Source organism: Vipera ursinii (assembly GCF_947247035.1).
Source record: "Vipera ursinii genome assembly, contig: SUPER_2_unloc_1, whole genome shotgun sequence".
Lineage (NCBI taxonomy): Eukaryota > Metazoa > Chordata > Lepidosauria > Squamata > Viperidae > Vipera > Vipera ursinii.
In genome coordinates this window covers 51401-72339 of record NW_028148453.1, presented here as the reverse complement: position 1 = coordinate 72339, position 20939 = coordinate 51401, and the positions used below count along the sequence as shown (strand labels likewise).

The 20939-nt window shown below is 46.4% G+C and overlaps 1 protein-coding gene across 1 annotated transcript; it reads right to left on the bottom strand.

The window, feature by feature from the left end:
* Window positions 1-613: 613 nt before the first annotated feature.
* On the bottom strand, window positions 614-5522 carry LOC310637053 (uncharacterized protein). The gene is made up of 3 exons (XM_083379956.1): window positions 5499-5522; window positions 3930-4043; window positions 614-2537 (listed from the first exon to the last, which is right to left on the bottom strand). Exons 2-3 carry the CDS (start codon window positions 3973-3975, stop codon window positions 823-825), a joined length of 1761 nt encoding a protein of 586 aa, XP_083236082.1. The 5' UTR covers window positions 3976-4043; window positions 5499-5522; the 3' UTR covers window positions 614-822.
* Between the last annotated feature and the right edge of the window lie 15417 nt (window positions 5523-20939).

Below are 20939 nucleotides of genomic sequence, written 5' to 3'. Positions count from 1 at the left end.
TTTTCAGTGCCATTGTAACTTCAAAAAGTCACTAAGCAAATTGTTGTAAGTCGAGGACTACTTGTACTTTATCATTTTTTTCCTTTTTTTTGGGTCAAGTTTTGGACACCTTGCTGGGTGACTGGTGGTACTCGGATATTGCCTTATCCTAAAAGTGGTACAATGGGTGAAAAGGTTGAAAAGCCCTGCGTTATAGATCAATGTTTTGCAAACTTGGCAACTTTAGATGTGTGGACTTTAACTCCCAGAATTCCTTAGGCTGCAGGACCTCACCCTTCTGGTTGTAACTTTAAAAACAAAAAAAAGTCAGGCACTGAAATAAACGATGTTTGTGGGCATCACAAGTATTTTTTTTGTATATAAAAAAACAAGGCCATGGTGTTCTCCCATTTTTTTAAAAAAAAAGTTGATTTTTTTATTGACTTAGTCTGATTTTTACAACTTTGGAGCTATGTGGATAAGCAAGAGGTTTCCCACCCTCCCTGCACTTTCTACCTCCCTTGAAATTCCCTAAAAATATAGGTGCAGAACCCAAAGAAGGGTGGAGTTTTAGGATCCCTAAACATCCAAGAAATGGCTAGCACTGTCCAAATATAAGGCTTAGGACTCACTGTGAGAAGCAACAGAATATTTATTGCAAAGTGGTTCGTGTAAAACAGGGGTCTCCAAAGTTGGCAACTTTAAGACTTGTGGACTTCCAACTCCCAGAATTCTGGGAGGGGAATTCTGGGAGTTGAAGTCCACAAGTCTTAAAGTTGCCAAGTTTGGAGAGCCCTGATGTAAAGTTTTCCAGTGGATTCTGGCTCCTCCCCACCAATTTTATCAACCCCATCCTACATAGTTTATTTGGTAATTAATGGATTTAGAATTACCGTTGCTTTCATCTGTTTTCGTATTTAGAGCATCCAAATGTCTGGCTTTATGATGCTCGACAAAATGTGGCCTCGTATAGAAACTTTCCCCGCAGTAAATGCATTTATAGGGCTTCCCTCCGGCGTGGGTTTTTTGATGGACGATCAGATTCGAATTTAGATTGAACCTTTTCCCACACTCCGAGCACTGAAACGGCTTCTCTCCGGTGTGGATCCTCAGATGCCTAATAAGGGCGGAGTTGCACGTGAAGCTCTTGCTACAATGCGAACACCCGTACGGTTTTTCCCCAGTGTGGGTTCTCTGATGGACGTGGAGTTGAGAACTCACGCTGAAGAATTTGCCACATTCGGAGCACTGGTACGGCTTTTCTCCCGTGTGAGTCCGCTGGTGTGCGATAAGGTTGGCGCTCAGGATGAAGCTTTTCCCACAGTCTGCGCAACTGAAGGGTTTTTCCCCCGTGTGAATTCTCTGGTGACGGACGAGTCCGGAGCTGCAAGTGAAGGTTTTGCCACATTCTATGCAATCGAACGCCTTTTCTCCGTGTGTTTTCTTGTGGGCTGTGAGGCTCGACCTTAGATAAAGCTTTTTGGGACAGTCGGAACATTTATAAGGCTTCGTACCTGCGTGCATTCTCTGGTGGGCGCTAAGGCTTGCTCTCACGCTGAAGTTTTTCCCACACTCTGAGCATTCATAGGGCTTCTCTCCCGTATGGGTCCTCCGATGCACCCTGAGTTGGGAGCTCACGCTGAAGGTTTTGCCACAATCGGGGCATTCGTGGGGCTTCTCCCCTGTGTGGGTCCGCCGGTGTCTGCTGAGGCTCGAATTGCAGCGGAAGGTTTTCCCGCAGGCCACGCATCTGTACGGCTTGTCTTCCACATGGATCCTCTGGTGCCGGACGAGGCTTGAACTGCAGGCGAAACGCTTCCCACAGTGAGGACAAGGGTAGGGTTTTTCCCCAGTGTGGATTCTCTTGTGGGCAATGAGATTGGAGCTCTGGCTGAAAGTTTTCCCGCACACCGAGCAAGGGTAAGGTTTCTCGCCTTTGTGGGTTCGCCCGTGCGCAATCAGAGCCGATTTCTGACTGAAGCTTCTCCCACATTCAGAGCACCCGTAAGGTTTTTCTCCTGTGTGGATTCTTTGGTGGGCGACCAAGCTAGATTTCAGACGGAAGTTCCTCCCGCACTCCGGGCAGGCGTAGGGTTTTTCTTCGGTATGGATTTGCTCGTGGGCAACGCGGCTCGAGAGCTGCCGAAAGCTTTTCCCACATACGCGACATTGGTAAGGTTTCTCCCCCAGGTGGATTCTCTGATGAGCAACAAGAATTGATTTCTTGCCAAAGCTTTTCCTGCAACGGTGACATTTATACGGTTTCGCTCCGGTGTGGATTCTCTTGTGAGCAATAAGTTTGAAGGTACTGCTGAAGCTTTTTCTGCATCGGCGGCACACAAGTTGCCTCTTGCATTTATCTGCGTTGCTTATCTCGCCGGCTCCATTGTGAAGAGGCTGAGTCATGGTTTTACTTGCCCGTTCTTCCAAATTTTCTTCCTCCTCCGGAGTGTGAAAATTGGATTTGCTTAACAATTTCTCGCGTAGGCCTACTGGTTCAAAGTTATCCAAACTGGAAATTGCTTCCTTCTCTTCTTCCTGAACCTTTGGTTTCTGTACTGAAAGAACAAAATTAAGCCAAGTTATTACCCCATATAGATGAGGAAAAAGATTTTTTCACCCTTATAACAAAATCGAAACCCCTTGGATACAACACCACAATACCACATCAGGCACTATTGTGCAATGGCATACAGGTAGTCCTTCACTTACAACCACAGGTAAAGTAAAGGTAAAGGTTCCCCCGCACATGCGTGCTAGTCGTTTCCGACTCTAGGGGCCGGTGCTCATCTCCGTTTCAAAGCCGAAGAGCCAGCGCTTGTCCGAGGACGTCTCCGTGGTCATGTGGCCGGCATGACTGGATGCCAAAGGCGCACAGAACGCTGTTACCTTCCCACCGTAGCGGTCTCTATTTTTCTACCTGCATTTTTACGTGCTTTGGAACTGCTAGGTTGGCAGAAGCTGGGACGAGTAACAGGCGCTCACTCTGTTACGCGGCACTCGGGATTCGACCCGCGAAACTGCCAACCATCTGATCGACCACAATTGAGCCCCAAATTTTGCTGCTACGTGAGACAGCTGTTAAGTGAATTTTGGCCCATTTTACCTTTCTTGCCACCGTTCTTAAGTAAATCACTGCAGTTGTCAAGTTAGGTAACAGTGTTGTTAAGTGAATCTGGCTTCCCCATTGACTTTGCTTGTCAGAAGGTTGCAAAAGGCGATCACATGACCCTGGGACACTGCCACCGTCATAAATATGAGTCAGTTGCCAAATGGCTGAATTTTGATCACGTGACCGTGAGGATGTTGTGTGAAAAAATGATCATTTTCAGTGCTGTTGTAACTTCAAACGCTCACTAAATGAAATAATAATAATAATAATAATAATAATAATAATAATAATAATAATAATAATAATAATAATAATAACAACAACAACAACAACAACATTTTGCACTCCAATATAGAACTGTTATTCTAAAAAAGTGAGAATAATCAAATAGGAGAGTCTAAAATCAACTACTGATCAAAGTAATCAATATCATATCGTAATATCATATCATAATAGTAAAGTTGGAAGGGACCTTGGAGGTCATCTAGTCCAACCCCCTGCTCAGGCAGGAAACCCTATACCATTTCAGGCAAATGGCTGTCCAGTCTCTTCTTAAAAACTTCCAGTGTTGGTGCATTCACAGCTTCTGGAGGCAGGTTTTTCCACTGGTTAATTGTTCTAACTGTCAGGAAGTTTCTCCTTAATTCTAGGTTGCTTCTGTTGTAAGTTGAGGATTACCTGTACAATGTTGGGGCCTATATTTTTAAAAATGTGTAAATAGGTAGTGGCTTCTGCAGGGGATGGTTAAAAAAAAACACACACCCAAAAAACAGGATCTGGAAGTTGAACAGTGAATTGAAGACCTGAGTCACAATAACTGAAGGAAAATCCAATTTACCTTGGCAATCTGGATCTATGTTCTGGAGGACGGGACTTTGCTCCATTGGAGATCCAGGAATCTCTCTCAGCTCCTTCAAATGTGGCTGTTTGGGGAACCACAATGCCTTCACAGCTAGAAAAAGGATATTAAAAGCGGTTTTAACAATGCTGGCTGTTAAGCTGCCCATTCCGAGATTTCCTCTCCCTTTTCTGTTTAGGAGATAAACAGACTCTCTTGAGGTCCAGTGCTTCTCACCCTTGGCAGCTTTAAGATGTATGGACTTCAACTCCCAGAATCCCCCTGCCACCGGAGGGGGGTGCTCTGGAAGTTGAAGCCCTCACGTCTTAAAGCTGCCAAGGTCGAGTAATACTGGTTTAGAGCTAAACTCTCTTCCATACCTTTCCTAAGTGCCCCACAATCTCTTACACACAGCCTGCACAAAAATAACCCTTTCTTAAATAAATGGGAAAAAACCCCCAGACCAAATAGTTCACCCTTTTCTTTGGCTTCTGGAAGACATTAAAAATGTGAGGAAAGCTTTTTTTAAAAAAAAAGGTTAAAAAATGGAAATGGTCAAATATTGTGGGATTTTTTATGTCAGAGCAGAGGTATTGTGTGAGGGTAAATCAGAGCAGGGACGCGGTGGCTCAGTGGGTTAGGACGCTGAGCTTGTCGATCAGAAGGTCAGCAGTTTGGCTGGTCGAATCCCGAGTGCCGCGTAGCAGAGTGAGCGCCTGTTACTCGTCCCAGCTTCTGCCAACCTAGCAGTTCGAAAGCACGTAAAAATGCAAGTAGAAAAATAGGGAACACTCCGGTGGGAAGGTAACAGCGTTCCGTGCGTCTTTGGCGTCTAGTCATGCCGGCCATATGACCACGGAGACGTCCTCGGACAAGCGCTGGCTCTTCGGCTTTGAAACGGAGATGAGCACCGGCCCCTAGAGTCGGAAACGACTAGCACGCATGTGCGGGGGAACCTTTTACCTTTACCTTTAAATCAGAGCAGATTTATTTGTAATTACAGATATATTGGATATTGAAAGGCATTTAATTCCGTGTGCCCCAAATTTGCATAACAGAAAATATAGCAACCTAGATTAACATTTATTTGTTGGATGATTACATTGTTGTCTTTTATGTCTTTCATGCCATAACCATACAAGGTAGGCTGAAATGGGGAAAAAAGAAAAACAAGACACCGACCCAAAGGTACCAAGTTAGCACTGGCCTTCACACCATCCAGATCACCTTAGACTGCAAGGTGCTGGTGATGACCTATAAAGCCCTAAATGGAATGGGTCCGGATTACCTTAGGGAGCAACTGCTGCCAGTATCAGCTTCCCATCGTCCTGTGCTGGGAGGGCCTCCTTAGGGTTCCGCCGGTTAGAGATTGCCGGCGGGTGATTCCCAGGGGGAAGGCGTTCTCTGTGGGCGCGCCCGCCCTTTGGAACGAACTGCCGATGGAACTTCGGACTGCCCTGGACCTTCGCTCGTTTCGCCGGGACTTAAAAACCTGGTTGTTTGAATTGTCTGGGCCTGGACTGAGGGATTTTAAATTAAATTAATTTTAAATTTCAATTTTAACGTTACCTTCATTTTGCGGGCTTGTATTAATTTAATTCTATTTAATATTTATTTTATTTTCCTGGGCTCCAAGATCACCGCAGATGGGGACTGTAGCCAAGAAATTAAAAGACGCTTGCTCCTCGGGAGGAAAGCCATGGCAAATCTAGACAACACACTAAAAAGCAGAGACATCACCCTGTCAACAAAAGTGCGTATAGTCAAGGCTATGGTCTTCCCAGTTGCGATGTATGGCAGTGAAAGTTGGACCATAAAAAAGGCTGAGCGCCAAAGAATTGAGGCCTTTGATCTCTGGTGCTGGAGAAGACTCCTGCGAGTCCCTTGGACTGCAAGGCGATCAAACCGGTCAGTCCTAGAGGAGATCAGTCCTGACTGCTCTTTAGAAGGCCAGATCCTGAAGCTAAAACTCAAATACTTTGGCCACCTAATGAGAAGGAAGGACTCACTGGAGAAGAGCCTAATGCTGGGAAAGATTGAGGGCAATAGAAGAAAGGAACGACAGAGAATGAGGTGGCTGGATGGAGTCACTGAAGCAGTAGGTGTGAGCTTAAATGGACTCCAGAAGATGGTAGAGGACAGGAAGGCCTGGAGGAACGTTGTCCATGGGGTCGCTATGGGTCGGACACGACTTCGCAACTAACAACAACATTTTATTCTCTCTTTTTGTATTGTTTTTAACTTGCCCTGTGAACCGCCCTGAGTCCTTCGGGAATAGGGCGGGACAGTGCTTTTTTTGTAAAAGAAAAAGGTGCCGGAATTCACACACGTCATACAACCCGCCTTGCCTACCCTACAAGGTTTCATCCCAAAAAGGTGCCGGAACTCACACATGTCATACAACCCGCCTTGCCTACCCTACAAGGTTCCATCCCAAAAAGGTGCCGGAACTCACACATGTCATACAACCCGCCTTGCCTACCCTACAAGGTTTCATCCCAAAAAGGTGCCGGAACTCACACACGTCATACAATCTGCCTTGCCTACCCTACAAGGTTCCATCCCAAAAAGGTGCCGGAACTCACACATGTCATACAACCCGCCTTGCCTACCCTACAAGGTTACATCCCAAAAAGGTGCCGGAACTCACACATGTCATACAACCCGCCTTGCCTACCCTACAAGGTTTCATCCCAAAAAGGTGCCGGAACTCACACACGTCATACAACCTGCCTTGCCTACCCTACAAGGTTCCATCCCAAAAAGGTGCCGGAACTCACACATGTCATACAACCCGCCTTGCCTACCCTACAAGGTTTCATCCCAAAAAGGTGCCGGAACTCACACATGTCATACAACCCGCCTTGCCTACCCTACAAGGTTTCATCCCAAAAAGGTGCCGGAACTCACACATGTCATACAACCCGCCTTGCCTACCCTACAAGGTTTCATCCCAAAAAGGTGCCGGAACTCACACATGTCATACAACCCGCCTTGCCTACCCTACAAGGTTTCATCCCAAAAAGGTGCCGGAACTCACACACGTCATACAACCCGCCTTGCCTACCCTACAAGGTTTCATCCCAAAAAGGTGCCGGAACTCACACATGTCATACAACCCGCCTTGCCTACCCTACAAGGTTCCATCCCAAAAAGGTGCCGGAACTCACACATGTCATACAACCCGCCTTGCCTACCCTACAAGGTTTCATCCCAAAAAGGTGCCGGAACTCACACACGTCATACAACCTGCCTTGCCTACCCTACAAGGTTCCATCCCAAAAAGGTGCCGGAACTCACACATGTCATACAACCCGCCTTGCCTACCCTACAAGGTTTCATCCCAAAAAGGTGCCGGAACTCACACATGTCATACAACCCGCCTTGCCTACCCTACAAGGTTTCATCCCAAAAAGGTGCCGGAACTCACACATGTCATACAACCCGCCTTGCCTACCCTACAAGGTTCCATCCCAAAAAGGTGCCGGAACTCACACATGTCATACAACCCGCCTTGCCTACCCTACAAGGTTTCATCCCAAAAAGGTGCCGGAACTCACACACGTCATACAATCTGCCTTGCCTACCCTACAAGGTTCCATCCCAAAAAGGTGCCGGAACTCACACATGTCATACAACCCGCCTTGCCTACCCTACAAGGTTACATCCCAAAAAGGTGCCGGAACTCACACATGTCATACAACCCGCCTTGCCTACCCTACAAGGTTTCATCCCAAAAAGGTGCCGGAACTCACACACGTCATACAACCTGCCTTGCCTACCCTACAAGGTTCCATCCCAAAAAGGTGCCGGAACTCACACATGTCATACAACCCGCCTTGCCTACCCTACAAGGTTTCATCCCAAAAAGGTGCCGGAACTCACACATGTCATACAACCCGCCTTGCCTACCCTACAAGGTTTCATCCCAAAAAGGTGCCGGAACTCACACATGTCATACAACCCGCCTTGCCTACCCTACAAGGTTTCATCCCAAAAAGGTGCCGGAACTCACACATGTCATACAACCCGCCTTGCCTACCCTACAAGGTTTCATCCCAAAAAGGTGCCGGAACTCACACACGTCATACAACCCGCCTTGCCTACCCTACAAGGTTTCATCCCAAAAAGGTGCCGGAACTCACACATGTCATACAACCCGCCTTGCCTACCCTACAAGGTTCCATCCCAAAAAGGTGCCGGAACTCACACATGTCATACAACCCGCCTTGCCTACCCTACAAGGTTTCATCCCAAAAAGGTGCCGGAACTCACACACGTCATACAACCTGCCTTGCCTACCCTACAAGGTTCCATCCCAAAAAGGTGCCGGAACTCACACATGTCATACAACCCGCCTTGCCTACCCTACAAGGTTTCATCCCAAAAAGGTGCCGGAACTCACACATGTCATACAACCCGCCTTGCCTACCCTACAAGGTTTCATCCCAAAAAGGTGCCGGAACTCACACACGTCATACAACCTGCCTTGCCTACCCTACAAGGTTCCATCCCAAAAAGGTGCCGGAACTCACACATGTCATACAACCCGCCTTGCCTACCCTACAAGGTTTCATCCCAAAAAGGTGCCGGAACTCACACATGTCATACAACCCGCCTTGCCTACCCTACAAGGTTTCATCCCAAAAAGGTGCCGGAACTCACACATGTCATACAACCCGCCTTGCCTACCCTACAAGGTTCCATCCCAAAAAGGTGCCGGAACTCCGTTCTGGGCGTTCCATGGGAAAAAAAAGCCCTGGGGCGGTATATAAATTCAATCAACCAACCAACCAACCAACCAGCCAACTCCCACGGTGCCCAGCTAGAGCTCTGCAATCCATCACTGCCCGAGATTTCAACCAGGGGACAGACAGTTTGCCCCTGACCTTGTACAGAGCGCTTTCTCAAAGGTTGCCAAGTTCTTGAGGTTACTTTGCTTGGATTTATATAGGCTCACCTGGTGCTCTGAAAGGCGATTCCCAACCCTGCGGGCTGCGACCGATGGGGACTGTGAAGTCCAGATGCTGGGGCCGGAGGGGTGTGTGTGTGTGTAAGGGCCAATGGGGACTGTGAAGTCCAGATGCTGGGGCCGGAGGGGGGTGTGTGTGTGTAAGGGCCAATGGGGACTGTGAAGTCCAGATGCTGGGGCCGGAGGGGTGTGTGTGTGTGTAAGGGCCAATGGGGACTGTGAAGTTCAGATGCTGGGGCCGGAGGGGTGTGTGTGTGTGTGTGTGTGTGTAAGGGCCAATGGGGACTGTGAAGTTCAGATGCTGGGGCCGGAGGGGTGTGTGTGTGTGTGTGTGTGTAAGGGCCAATGGGGACTGTGAAGTACAGATGCTGGGGCCGGAGGGGTGTGTGTGTATGTTTGTGTGTGTGTGTGTGTGTGTGTAAGGGCCAATGGGGACTGTGAAGTCCAGATGCTGGGGCCGGAGGGGTGTGTGTGTGTGTGTGTGTGTGTGAGTGTGTAAGGGCCAATGGGGACTGTGAAGTCCAGATGCTGGGGCCGGAGGGGTGTGTGTGTGTGTTTGTGTGTGTGTGTAAGGGCCAATGGGGACTGTGAAGTCCAGATGCTGGGGCCGGAGGGGTGTGTGTGTGTGTTTGTGTGTGTGTGTAAGGGCCAATGGGGACTGTGAAGTCCAGATGCTGGGGCCGGAGGGGTGTGTGTGTGTGTAAGGGCCAATGGGGACTGTGAAGTTCAGATGCTGGGGCCGGAGGGGTGTGTGTGTGTGTGTGTGTGTGTGTGTGTGTAAGGGCCAATGGGGACTGTGAAGTCCAGATGCTGGGGCCGGAGGGGTGTGTGTGTGTGTTTGTGTGTGTGTTTGTGTAAGGGCCAATGGGGACTGTGAAGTCCAGATGCTGGGGCCGGAGGGGTGTGTGTGTGTGTTTGTGTGTGTGTTTGTGTAAGGGCCAATGGGGACTGTGAAGTCCAGATGCTGGGGCCGGAGGGGTGTGTGTTTGTGTGTGTGTGTAAGGGCCAATGGGGACTGTGAAGTCCAGATGCTGGGGCCGGAGGGGTGTGTGTGTTTGTGTGTGTGTGTGTTTGTGTAAGGGCCAATTTGGACTGTGAAGTCCAGATGCTGGGGCCGGAGGGGTGTGTGTTTGTGTTTGTGTGTGTGTGTGTGTGCCAAGGAGCCTCGACTTCCAAGGAAAGCCTCTGAATTCTTTATGACGTCACGTTCTGGCTTGCTTCGGATCTTCTCGCTCTCCTTTGACGTTCGCCCCGAGTTAGATACACGTGCGAAAGGGCGGCAGCTCCGGGGAGGGTTAACCTAACCCCGTGGGGGTGGGATGCGGGTATTTTTTTTTCCTTCTTTTTTGCAAAGTCGCGTGTAAGTAGCTCCTTCCTGCATTGGAGGGAATCCCCCCCCCGGCTGCGCCCACTAGGCCCGCTTACCGGTCTCCGGATATAACCCCGCCGTCCGGCTGGAAGATCGTCCCCTTCCTCCCGGATCGGCGAGGCCAGCCCGTCGCTCGGCGGTCCAGAGCCCTCTGCCGGGCGCCGGGCGCTCCGTTGGCGGCTGCTTGCTGGGCCCGGATTACGAAAGGACGAGGATCTCTGGCTGGCTGAGCGGAGGAAGGTCCTCTGAGCGGGTGCAGAGGGCTTTTTCTTCGGGGAGAGATTGCCCCGCGGCCGATGGCGCGCGCCTCGGTTCTCCCGAGTCGTGTGAAAGCGCGTCGGTTCTCCAGAGTCGTGTGAAAACGCCTCTCTCCGGAAGCGAGTCGAATTGCACTTGTTTTTTTTTTAATCAGAGCCTTCCCTTTTTTTTTTTTTTAATCAGAGCCTTCCTGAAGTTGGGCGGACTTATTTCGACCAAACGTCTCCCGACTTAAGTGCGGATAGGAGCCGTCGGTTTCCTCTTTAAGCGGCTGCTGGGTTATTCTTTTCGACAAAAACTCGCCCGACTTCTGGCCAACGGGAGCTTTTTGTTTGCTCTTAAACTGCTGAATCATTTTTGTTGTTGTTGTTGTTGTTGTTGTTGTTTTGGTTTTTTTTGATGCCCTGGGGCAAAAAAAAAGAGCTTTCTTAAAATAGGGTCTGGAGCACGTGGGGAAGTTCTGTTTAAGAAAGGATCCACGTTTTTTTTGGATACCTTTAAGCAGTGCTTTTTTTTTTTTGTAAAAGAAAAAGGTGCCGGAACTCACACATGTCACACAACCTGCCTTGCCTACCCTACAAGTTTCCATCCCAAAAAGGTGCCGGAACTCACACGTCACACAACCTGCCTTGTCTACCCTACAAGGTTCCATCCAAAAAAGGTGCCGGAACTCCGTTCTGGGCGTTCTATGAGAAAAAAAGCCCTGCCTTTAAGTCAGTGTTGGCTCCTGGTGACCACCTGGATGTGTCCCTGCGGTCTTCTTGGCAACGTTTTTCAGAAGTGATTTGCCATTGGCTCCTTTCTGGGGCTGAGAGTGACTGACTGGCTCAAGGTCACCTGGTCACCTTGTGTCTAAGGAAAGACTGGAATACATAGAGAACAATGCAGGTGACCAATCCAGTCTTGTGCAACTAGGCCAAAGCAACCATATTTAAAAGTAGTGAAGGCATGTAAATAGAATAGAATAGAATAGAATTAGAGTAGAATAGAATAGAACAGAATAGAATTAGTGTAGAGAAGAGTAGAATAGAATAGAATAGAATAGAATAGAATAGAATAGAATAGAACAGAATAGAATTAGTGTAGAGAAGAGTAGAATAGAATAGAATAGAATAGAATTAGAATAGAATAGAGTAGAATAGAATAGAATTAGAATAGAGTAGAGTAGAACAGGGACGCGGTGGATCAGTGGGTTAGGACGCTGAACTTGTCGATCGGAAGGTCGGCAGTTTGGCGGGTCGAATCCCGAGTGCCGTGTAGCAGAGTGAGCGCCTGTTACTCGTCCCAGCTTCTGCCAACCTAGCAGTTCGAAAGCACGTAAAAATGCAAGTAGAAAAATAGGGACCACTACGGTGGGAAGGTAACAGCGTTCCGTGCGCCTTTGGCGTCTAGTCATGCCGGCCATATGACCACGGAGACGTCCTCGGACAAGCGCTGGCTCTTTGGCTTTGAAACGGAGATGAGCACCGGCCCCTAGAGTCGGAAACAACTAGCATGCATGTGCGGGGGAACCTTTACCTTTACCTTAGAGTAGAACAGAATAGAATAGAATTATAGTAGAGTAGAGTAGAGTAGAGTAGAGTAGAACAGAACAGAATATAATTAGAATAGAATAGAATAGAGTAGAATAGAATAGAACAGAATAGAATTAGAGTAGAGTAGAGTAGAATAGAATGGAATAGAATAGAATAGAATAGAACAGAATAGAATAGAATTAGTGTATAGTAGAGTAGAGTAGAACAGAACAGAATATAATTAGAATAGAATAGAGTAGAGTAGAATAGAATAGAATAGAATAGAATAGAATAGAATAGAATAGAATAGAATTAGAGTAGAGTAGAGTAGAGTAGAATGGAATGGAATAGAATAGAATAGAATAGAATAGAATAGAATAGAATAGAATAGAATTAGAGTAGAGTAGAGTAGAGTAGAGTAGAGTAGAATAGAATAGAATAGAATAGAATAGAATAGAATAGAATAGAATAGAATAGAATAGAATAGATCTGTCCCCAAAAGATGTACTCTCTGTGCAGAATGATTTCCAGAGCTTGGGGCAGGAACTTAGCAGAATAGGCTGTAGGCTTACTTTTTCAGAGGTTTTACCAGTGTATAAGGAGCAAAATGGAAAAGGCCAGCGTATAGCAGAATTCAATATGTGGCTAAAGGAGTGGTGTAAAGGGGAAGGCTTTGGTTATATTTGTCACGATGTCTGTAGCTGGTCCAATGAAAAAATGTACAAAAGAGATGGTTTGCATCCATCAAAGAAGGACTGAGTTACTTGGCAATAAATTCAGAGATTTTCTGGAGGAATATTTAAACAACAGGGAGAAGTGATTTAATTGATACAGAACATCCCTGTCCCCGGCAATCTAAAATTATAGGATTATCAGTGCATGTAACATAGATGTGTTTGTGGACAAGAATGTCAACCTTGCTGTCAAGCCAAATCAAGCTTTTAATAGCAAGTGCCACACAAAGTGCACTAACCAAATAGGTGGTAAGAAAATAGGGGAACTCAGGCACCACACAGGTTATGTAGAAAGTAAACACAGGTCAGTCATAAAGGACTCAAATGTCTATACACCAATGCACAGAGTATGAACAGTAAACAGGGTGAACTAGAAATTCATGTAAATGAGGGCAGATATAATATTTTTGCCATTACGGAAATGTGGTGGGATGAAACCCACAAATGGAACACACAGCTAAAGGGATTTAAATTATTTAAAAGAAACAGACCAAACAAAAGAGGAGGTGGAGTTGCTCTCTATATAAGAAATAACTACATCTCTACAGAAATAGAGCACAACGATGATGAAAACTGTTTTAAATGCATTTGGGTCAATATAAAAGGGGGAAAAATGACATCGTCATAGGTGTATACTATAGGCTGCCCAACCAGAGGAAATAGATGAACTTTTTGCTAGTCAGCTAACTAAGGTATGTAGGAAGCACATCACAATAGTAATGGGGGATTCTGACATCAACTGGGAGACAAACACTGCCCCAGGTGGAAGATCAAACAGATTCTTGTCTCCCAAAAAGTAGAGAAGGGAACTAGGGGATTAGCCACCACCTCCTCCTCCTCCTCCTCCTCCTCCTCCTCCTCCTCCTCCTCCTCCTCCTCCTCCTCCTCCTCCTTCCATATCTGTTAATGGATGTTGGCGATCATGTTGGCGATCCTGTTTTTATCAGCAGCCGCACAATAATAATAAAGTTGGAAGGGACCTTGGAGGTCATCTAGTCCAACCCCCTGCTCAGGCAGGAAACCCTATACCATTTCAGACAAACGGCTGTTCAGTCTCTTCTTAAAAACCTCCAGTGATTTGATCCTAGGAAAGCTGCCTTTCTCGGGGTGGTGGTGGTGATGACTTCCTCCTACAAGTCCCTCATTTTGTGCTAATTCAAATATTCCTGAAATATTTGTAATTTGCACAATTTAGGTCCTGTCTAAGTAGACCTGGTATTTGTTGTCCTTTTGGGGCTCATCACTAAGGGATATTTGGCTGGCATCCTTACTTGGGTGTCTCTATTGAGATGGGAGATGATTTTGCAGGCTACTGGGGCAAGGGAAGATATATCCGTGCAGGCCGCAGGGAAGGATTCCCATGGTGGTTATCGCAGTGGCTCCCAAAAGGAGAGCTTTCGGCCAGTGAAGGCAGACAGAGAATTTATGTTAACCAATATTTTGTGCCAATTCCATTTTAGATGTTTGATGTCGCTTCCTGTGAGCTTTCAGCCTGGCTGAAGCAAGCACATGCCCCCAAATTCTTCGCAGCCATGGTTTTGCCTTAGTAAATATGTTGTGTACTGGGTTCTTTGCAGCAAGCAGGAGACGAGGCGAGAGAGTTCAGGCAGGAACATGTTTTATTGAATGCAGGAACTGAACTCTTAACCAAGGCTTCTGTGCAGCTATTTATACTGCTGGCCACTAGGCGGCGGCCAATAGGTTTGAAGGAGCCTGTTGCTGCCCTAAAGCCAACCAATGGTGGTCCTGGAGACGGGACTCTCAGACTAGGGAGTTCTTCCCATCTTCTTGGCACCCATGTTGACCAGAGAGGAATCAAGAGAAAGACCTGGAAGGGCACCTCATAGGGCATCAGTGCTTGATTCACTCTCTGCTGAGTTTAAGGTTTTAAGGTTTATTAAATTTATATGCCGCCCTTCTCCCTGAGGACTCAGGGCGGCTCACAACAAGAAAAAGTTAAAAGTTATAAGTACAAAAATTAAAAGAGGATTAAACAATATAAGAAATAAAAACAATTTAAACCAATAAAAAAAAACAAATTTAAAAACTATGATCAGTCCAGGCCCGCTTGTTGGAATAACCAGATCTTTAGGTCACGGCGGAAGGACCGAAGGTCAGGGGCTGTCCGCAGCTCCGGGGGCAGTTCGTTCCAGAGGGTCGGTGCTCCCACAGAGAAGGCTCTCCCCCTGGGGGTCGCCAGCCGGCATTGCCTGGCCGACGGCACCTTGAGGAGGCCGACTCTGTGGGAGCGGACCGGGCGATGGGAGGTTGACATTGGCAGCAGGTGGTCTCGCAAGTACAGGCAAACATCTAGGTGGGATCCAATCCACCCATGCTTTGCCATCTGACTCATATTTATTAAAAAATGATATAAGTAGACCTCAACTTATGATCACAACTGAGCCCAAAATTTATGTTGCTAAGTGAGGTATTTGTAAAGTGAGTTCTGCCCCATATTACCAACTTTATGAACACTGCAACTGCAATAAACATGAGTTAGTTGACAAGCATCTGAATTTGGATTCTATAACCATGGGGGTGCTGCAATGTTCATAAGTTTGAAGAATGATCATAAGTCACTTTTTTCAGTGCTTTGTAACTTTGAACAATCACTGAACGAGCTGTTGTAAGTCAAGGATTACCTATAGTCATTTCCCTACCATGACCGGAAGTAAACTTGAGTTTCTGTCATGGTTTTAGGAGTGGGAAATTAAAATGTCAAAGTTTGCACTTCCGGTTTGCCACGCAGCTGCTAAGGATGGCTGGGAGACTTAGGGGCTGTTGTGACTCAGGGCCAGCCTGTGGGCCGACAGCCGGGTCCGATGTATCGGAGGACTCAGATGAGGGGGAGGAGGGAGACGAACCGGCTGATGATGGTTTGGAGGCTTTGCAGAGTCCTCAGCCGGGGACCTCTTCTCAGCTGCGTGAGCCCGAGAGTGCAGAGGATGATGACCCACAGCTGGCCCTGTTCAAGGACGCCCGACGCAGGAGGCAGTCGAGCAGGAACAAACAAAGAAAGGCTATGGGACTCCTCGGGAGGAGGCACAGGGAGACCACGCCCTGAGCTCTCTATAAAAGGAGTGTTTGGGGAGGGGCTGGTTGCTGAAAGCAACTTTTCCGCTTGAGAAGACAAGCTCTAGTGTTTTTGTTAACTGCGTAATTAAATCTTGGCAGAAGCCTTTTAGCCTTGGACGCTCTCCAGTCTCTTCTTTTGAATAGGGGTTTGCAAGAAGAGGGCTGGTTCAGAACAGGGGCCCTGAAAAGGGCCGAAAGTCATCCCGAAGAGGTAACCAGCAAGGAGGGGCTCTCACTGGATTGTGTTCTGTACCAGCCTGCTACCGGCCCTGCAGAAAAGGCAGGGACAACCCCTTTACAAACGGCAAGAGGCTGGAATTAAGCCTGCCAAATTTATTAACATAAAACAGAGCAAAACAAGACACCAACCATGAAACAGGAGCTATGAAACAGGAACTATTCAAGTGGTTGCCTTCAGCAAACCAGCCCTCCCACGCATTCCCCTTTTATACAGTTCAGGGCATTTCTTCACAATGTACCAATGGTGCTATAGGGGTGTCTACTTAGTACATACAAATTATGAGGATCTGGATGGTGATGGGAGTTTGCATCTTAGCCCTAGGTGGAACTCAGTGTCTCTGAGTTTTGGGTAACTTGTTCCTGGAGCTGTTCTATCAATAACTCTGGATAATATGGTAGTCCAACAGACCACAAAGATACATAATTTGGGACTTCTCAGCTCATCACTCCTCATTCTAAGAGAGATTTTGAACAAATCCAACTGCTCACAATAATTTTTGTGCTAGTTACTTTCTGTCTGAATTGTTGCAATAACACTTATCAATAGCAATAGCACTTAGACATATATACTGCTTCACAGTGCTTTATAGCCCTCTCTAAGCTGTTTACAGAGTCAGCATATTGCCCCAAACCAGGGGTGTGAAACTCAATTTCATTGAGGGCCGCATCAGCATTGCGGTTGCCCTCAGGGGGCCGGGTGGGTGTGGCCAGGGTGGGCGTGGCCTACTGGGTGGGCGTGGCTAGAGTGGGTGTGGCCTACTGGGTGGGCGTGGCCAGCTCTACATCGTTCGCATCAAGGGTGCCTATGGGGGCCTGGGCAGGAGTGGGACAGATCTGGGGGTCTCTGGCAGAAGGAGGGTCTCTGGGCCAGGGCCAAGGCAGTGGGGGCCGTTCCCTCACTGTTTCCAGGATGGCTTCGCGGGCCACATGAAACCACTTCATGGGCCGCATCCGGCCCCCGGGCCTTGTGTTTGACATGTCTGCCCCAAACAATCTGGGCCCTCTATTGTGTAGTGGGTCCGACGCAAGGAAGAGACCTACTAAGTGCGCATGTCTACAAAATGTTTTCTCACTTTACTTTTTTGTATTCTGTCTGATGGGAGGATGTAGTCAGGAGCTTTTCTTTTGCTTTCCAATTATAGTTTTATATATAGTAGAATATGCCTCGGTTTTGTTTATTTTTACCTGATGTTTACCATGCGTCATATGAACCACGGTCCATCGCCCTCTGACAGGGAAGTATTAATTTATTTCCCTGACATTTTTTAAGCACTCAGTTGCATAGAAAAGAAAATGGAGGAAACTTTTTACTAAAAAGTTCTAGATCTTTTCTACCATGACTTGGAAAAAAAATATTTTTGGGAGGATTGGTGGGGGAGGACATTAAAATGTAAAAAATTATTTCAAATTAGCTGGTATTTTATAAGATGCCTCCCCAAAGCTCATTTTCTATTTTATTTTGACATCACATGTTCTTTTGTATTCAGATCTGGTCTTATCAAAATAATGAAACACTTGGGCATGAAGATACAGCCCAGGAGTCCTGCATTGGAGGCCATGATGGAGAAGACTTGCACGGCCACCATGTACTTTCCTTTGGTGCTCAGGTAGGTGGGAACAAAGGACACCCAGACACTGCAGAAGACCAACATGCTAAAGGTGATCAGCTTGGCTTCATTGAAAGATCCAGGCAGATTCCTGGCCAGGAAAGCCACTGTGAAGCAGATGGCAGCCAGGAAGCCCATATAGATAAGGGCACCATAGAACATGGCAACAGAGCCTTCATTGCATTGTAGAATGATTTCTGCTAATTTTGAGTGCATGTCAGACTCAGGGAATGGGGTAAAAGCACCCAGCCAGATGCTGCAGAAGACAACTTGGAGACCAGAGCAACAAAAGATGATGGAGTTGGCCAAAGTCTTTCCAAGCCATCTTTGAACATTATTCCCAGGTTTTGTGGCCCAGAAAGCCAGCACCACTGTTACGGTTTTGGCCAAGACAGAAGAAATGGCAGCAGAGAAGATGATGCTAAAGGCCGTTTGTCGAAGAAGGCAGGTGACTCTTCTTGGCTGGCCAATGAACAAGAAGGGGGTGAAGAAGGAAAGCAGGAGACAAACAAGAAGGATATAGGAGAGGTTTCGATTGTTGGCTTTGACAATGGGGGTTTCTTGGAATTTAATGAAGATTCCCAAGACAAAGCATGTGATCAAAGAGAGGAACAAAGCAATAGAAATCAGGATGATCCCCAATTTTTCTTGATAAGATAGGAAAGTCTTAATTTTGGGGATACAGCCATCTTGGTTGTTGTTTGGATGTTGATCTGCTGGACATTTGCTGCATTCTTCTGTATCTGAAAAAGGAGCCAGAGTAATATTTACATTAGAGCCTTGGTGAAGCAGTGGGCTAATGCCTCCTTAAGTAACACCAGCTGCCTGCAATTAGTGCAGGTTCGAGTCCCACCAGGCTCAAGGTTGACTCAGCCTTCCATCCTTCCGAGGTAGGTAAAATGAGGACCCAGATTGTTGGGGGCAATAAGCTGACTTTGTAATAATGCCGCTTGGGGTGTGTGTGAAAGCCCTAATAAGCAGGCATATACATAGAATGAAGGCTACTGCTAAGCTTGTAAGCCGCCCTGAGTCTTCGGAGAAGGGTGGGATATAAATGGAATTAAAATAAAAAATAAATAAATAAATTAAAGCTTGTTGCTTTCTAAAATGCTAAAATTCTCTGTTTAAGCATTGTGTGGCCATCCAACTATGAAGGAAGATTAATTTGGGTTCCACAAATGATAAAGGGAGTGAACTCATGGCCTCAATGGTGTCTTCCAAATCTGATCATTTTGAAAGGACGCTTATTTCTTGATGAAACCTTTCATTTGACACCAATGACAAGTTGACCTTGAAGCCATTTTTTAAAAAGTAATTTCCAGATTTAGTCCTGATTTTACTGTCTGAGGCTTCCTTATGGGTAGTTTCCCCAATTTCCTGCCCCTCTCATTCATGCCTGCATAGCAAGGAACAAGTGCTTCCTATTGGGCATGCATTTTGAAGACTTTTTAGAAAAACCCTATAGAGAGTTATGTTTCCTCTATCATTCCAACCAGAAGGGAACAAGCAAACAAGATACAATATTTTATTATTCCACTGCTGAACCTATTTAAAAAAAAATACTTTCACCTTTGTATCAATTATCTGAAATACAAACACAGACAGAGAAAAAGGGCCAGATGACCCTCATTTTAAGATACATCTAATTTTTTTAAAAAAAATAACACCTTCAATACTACACCAGGCAGGCAGTCAAGATCAGAATACAAGGATTCTATTAGCTTTTTTGGCTGTTGCCGCACACTACTGGCTCATGTTTAAGTGATCATCCAATAGGATTCCAAGATCCCTCTCACAGTTACTGTTTTTGAGGCAGGTTTTGGCTAATCTGTACTTGTACCTTTGATTTTTCCTGCCTAAGTATAAAACCTTGCTTTTCTCCTCATTAAATTTCATTTTGTGAAATAATAGAACCCATTATTCACGTTTGTCAAGATCTTTTTGGATCCCGAGCTTGTCTTCTGGGGTGTTGGCTATTCCTGTCAGTTTAGTGTCATCTGCAAATTTGATGAGTTCCCCTTCCATTCCCTCATTTGTGATGATATTGAAGAATACTAGGCCTAAGATGGAACCTTGTGGTATCCCACTGTTTACTTCCCTCCCCCCTTCATGGATTACTGCCTTGTCGTGGCGAAGGGGCTTGCGTAATTCAATGAAGCTATGAGCTATGCCGTGCAGGGCCACCCAAGACGGACAGGTCATAGCAGAGAGTTCTGACAAAACGTGATCCACTGGAGAAGGAAATGGCAACCCACTCCAGTATCTTTGCCATGAAAACCCTATGGACAGTACCAAAAGGCAAAACGATATGACGCTGGAAGATGAGCCCCTCAGGTCGGAAGGCGTCCAATATGCTACTGGGGAAGAGCAGAGGGCTAGTACTAGTAGCGCCAGAAAGAATGAAGCGACTGGGCCAAAGCCGAAAGGACGCTCAGCTGTGGATGTGTCTGGTGGTGAAAGGAAAGTCCGATGCTGTAAAGATTTTTTCTCCATAGGAACCTGGAATGTAAGATCCATGAATCAAGGAAAACTGGACGTGGTCAAACAAGAGATGACAAGACTGAACATTGACATCTTAGGTATCAGCGAACTAAAATGGACAGGAATGGGTGAATTTAATTCAGATGACCATCAGGTATACTACTGTGGGCAAGAATCCTTCAGAAGAAATGGAGTAGCCTTCATAGTCAATAAAAGAGTAGGAAAAGCAATACTGGGATACAATCCTCAAAATGACAGAATGATCTCAGTTCGAATCCAAGGGAAACCATTCAATATCACAGTAGTCCAAGTCTATGCCCCAACCACCAGTGCTGAAGAGGATGAAATTGACCAGTTCTATGAAGCACTACAGCACCTTATAGAACTAACACCAAAAAATGATGTTCTTATCATCATGGGGGATTGGAATGCTAAAGTAGGAAGCCAAAAGATAACTGGAATAACAGGCAAGTTTGGCCTTGGAGTGCAAAATGAAGCAGGGCACAGGCTGATAGAATTCTGTCAAGAGAATACGATGGTCATAGCAAACACTCTTTTCCAACAACCCAAGAGACGGCTCTACACATGGACATCACCAGATGGTCAACACAGAAATCAGATTGACTATATGCTCTGCAGCCAAAGATGGAGAAGCTCTATACAGTCAGTAAAAACAAGACCAGGAGCTGACTGTGGCTCAGACCATGAGCTTCTCCTTGCAAAGTTTAGGCTTAAACTGAAGAAAGTAGGGAAAAGCACT

Bases quoted from the DNA above. Each gene is read 5' to 3' on its own strand.
- LOC310637053 (XM_083379956.1), bottom strand. From the start codon at position 3,975: ATGGAGCAAAGTCCCGTCCTCCAGAACATAGATCCAGATTGCCAAG. The intron at 2,538-3,929 runs GTAAATTGGATT...TTGTTCTTTCAG, and splicing joins CATAGATCCAGATTGCCAAG to TACAGAAACCAAAGGTTCAG.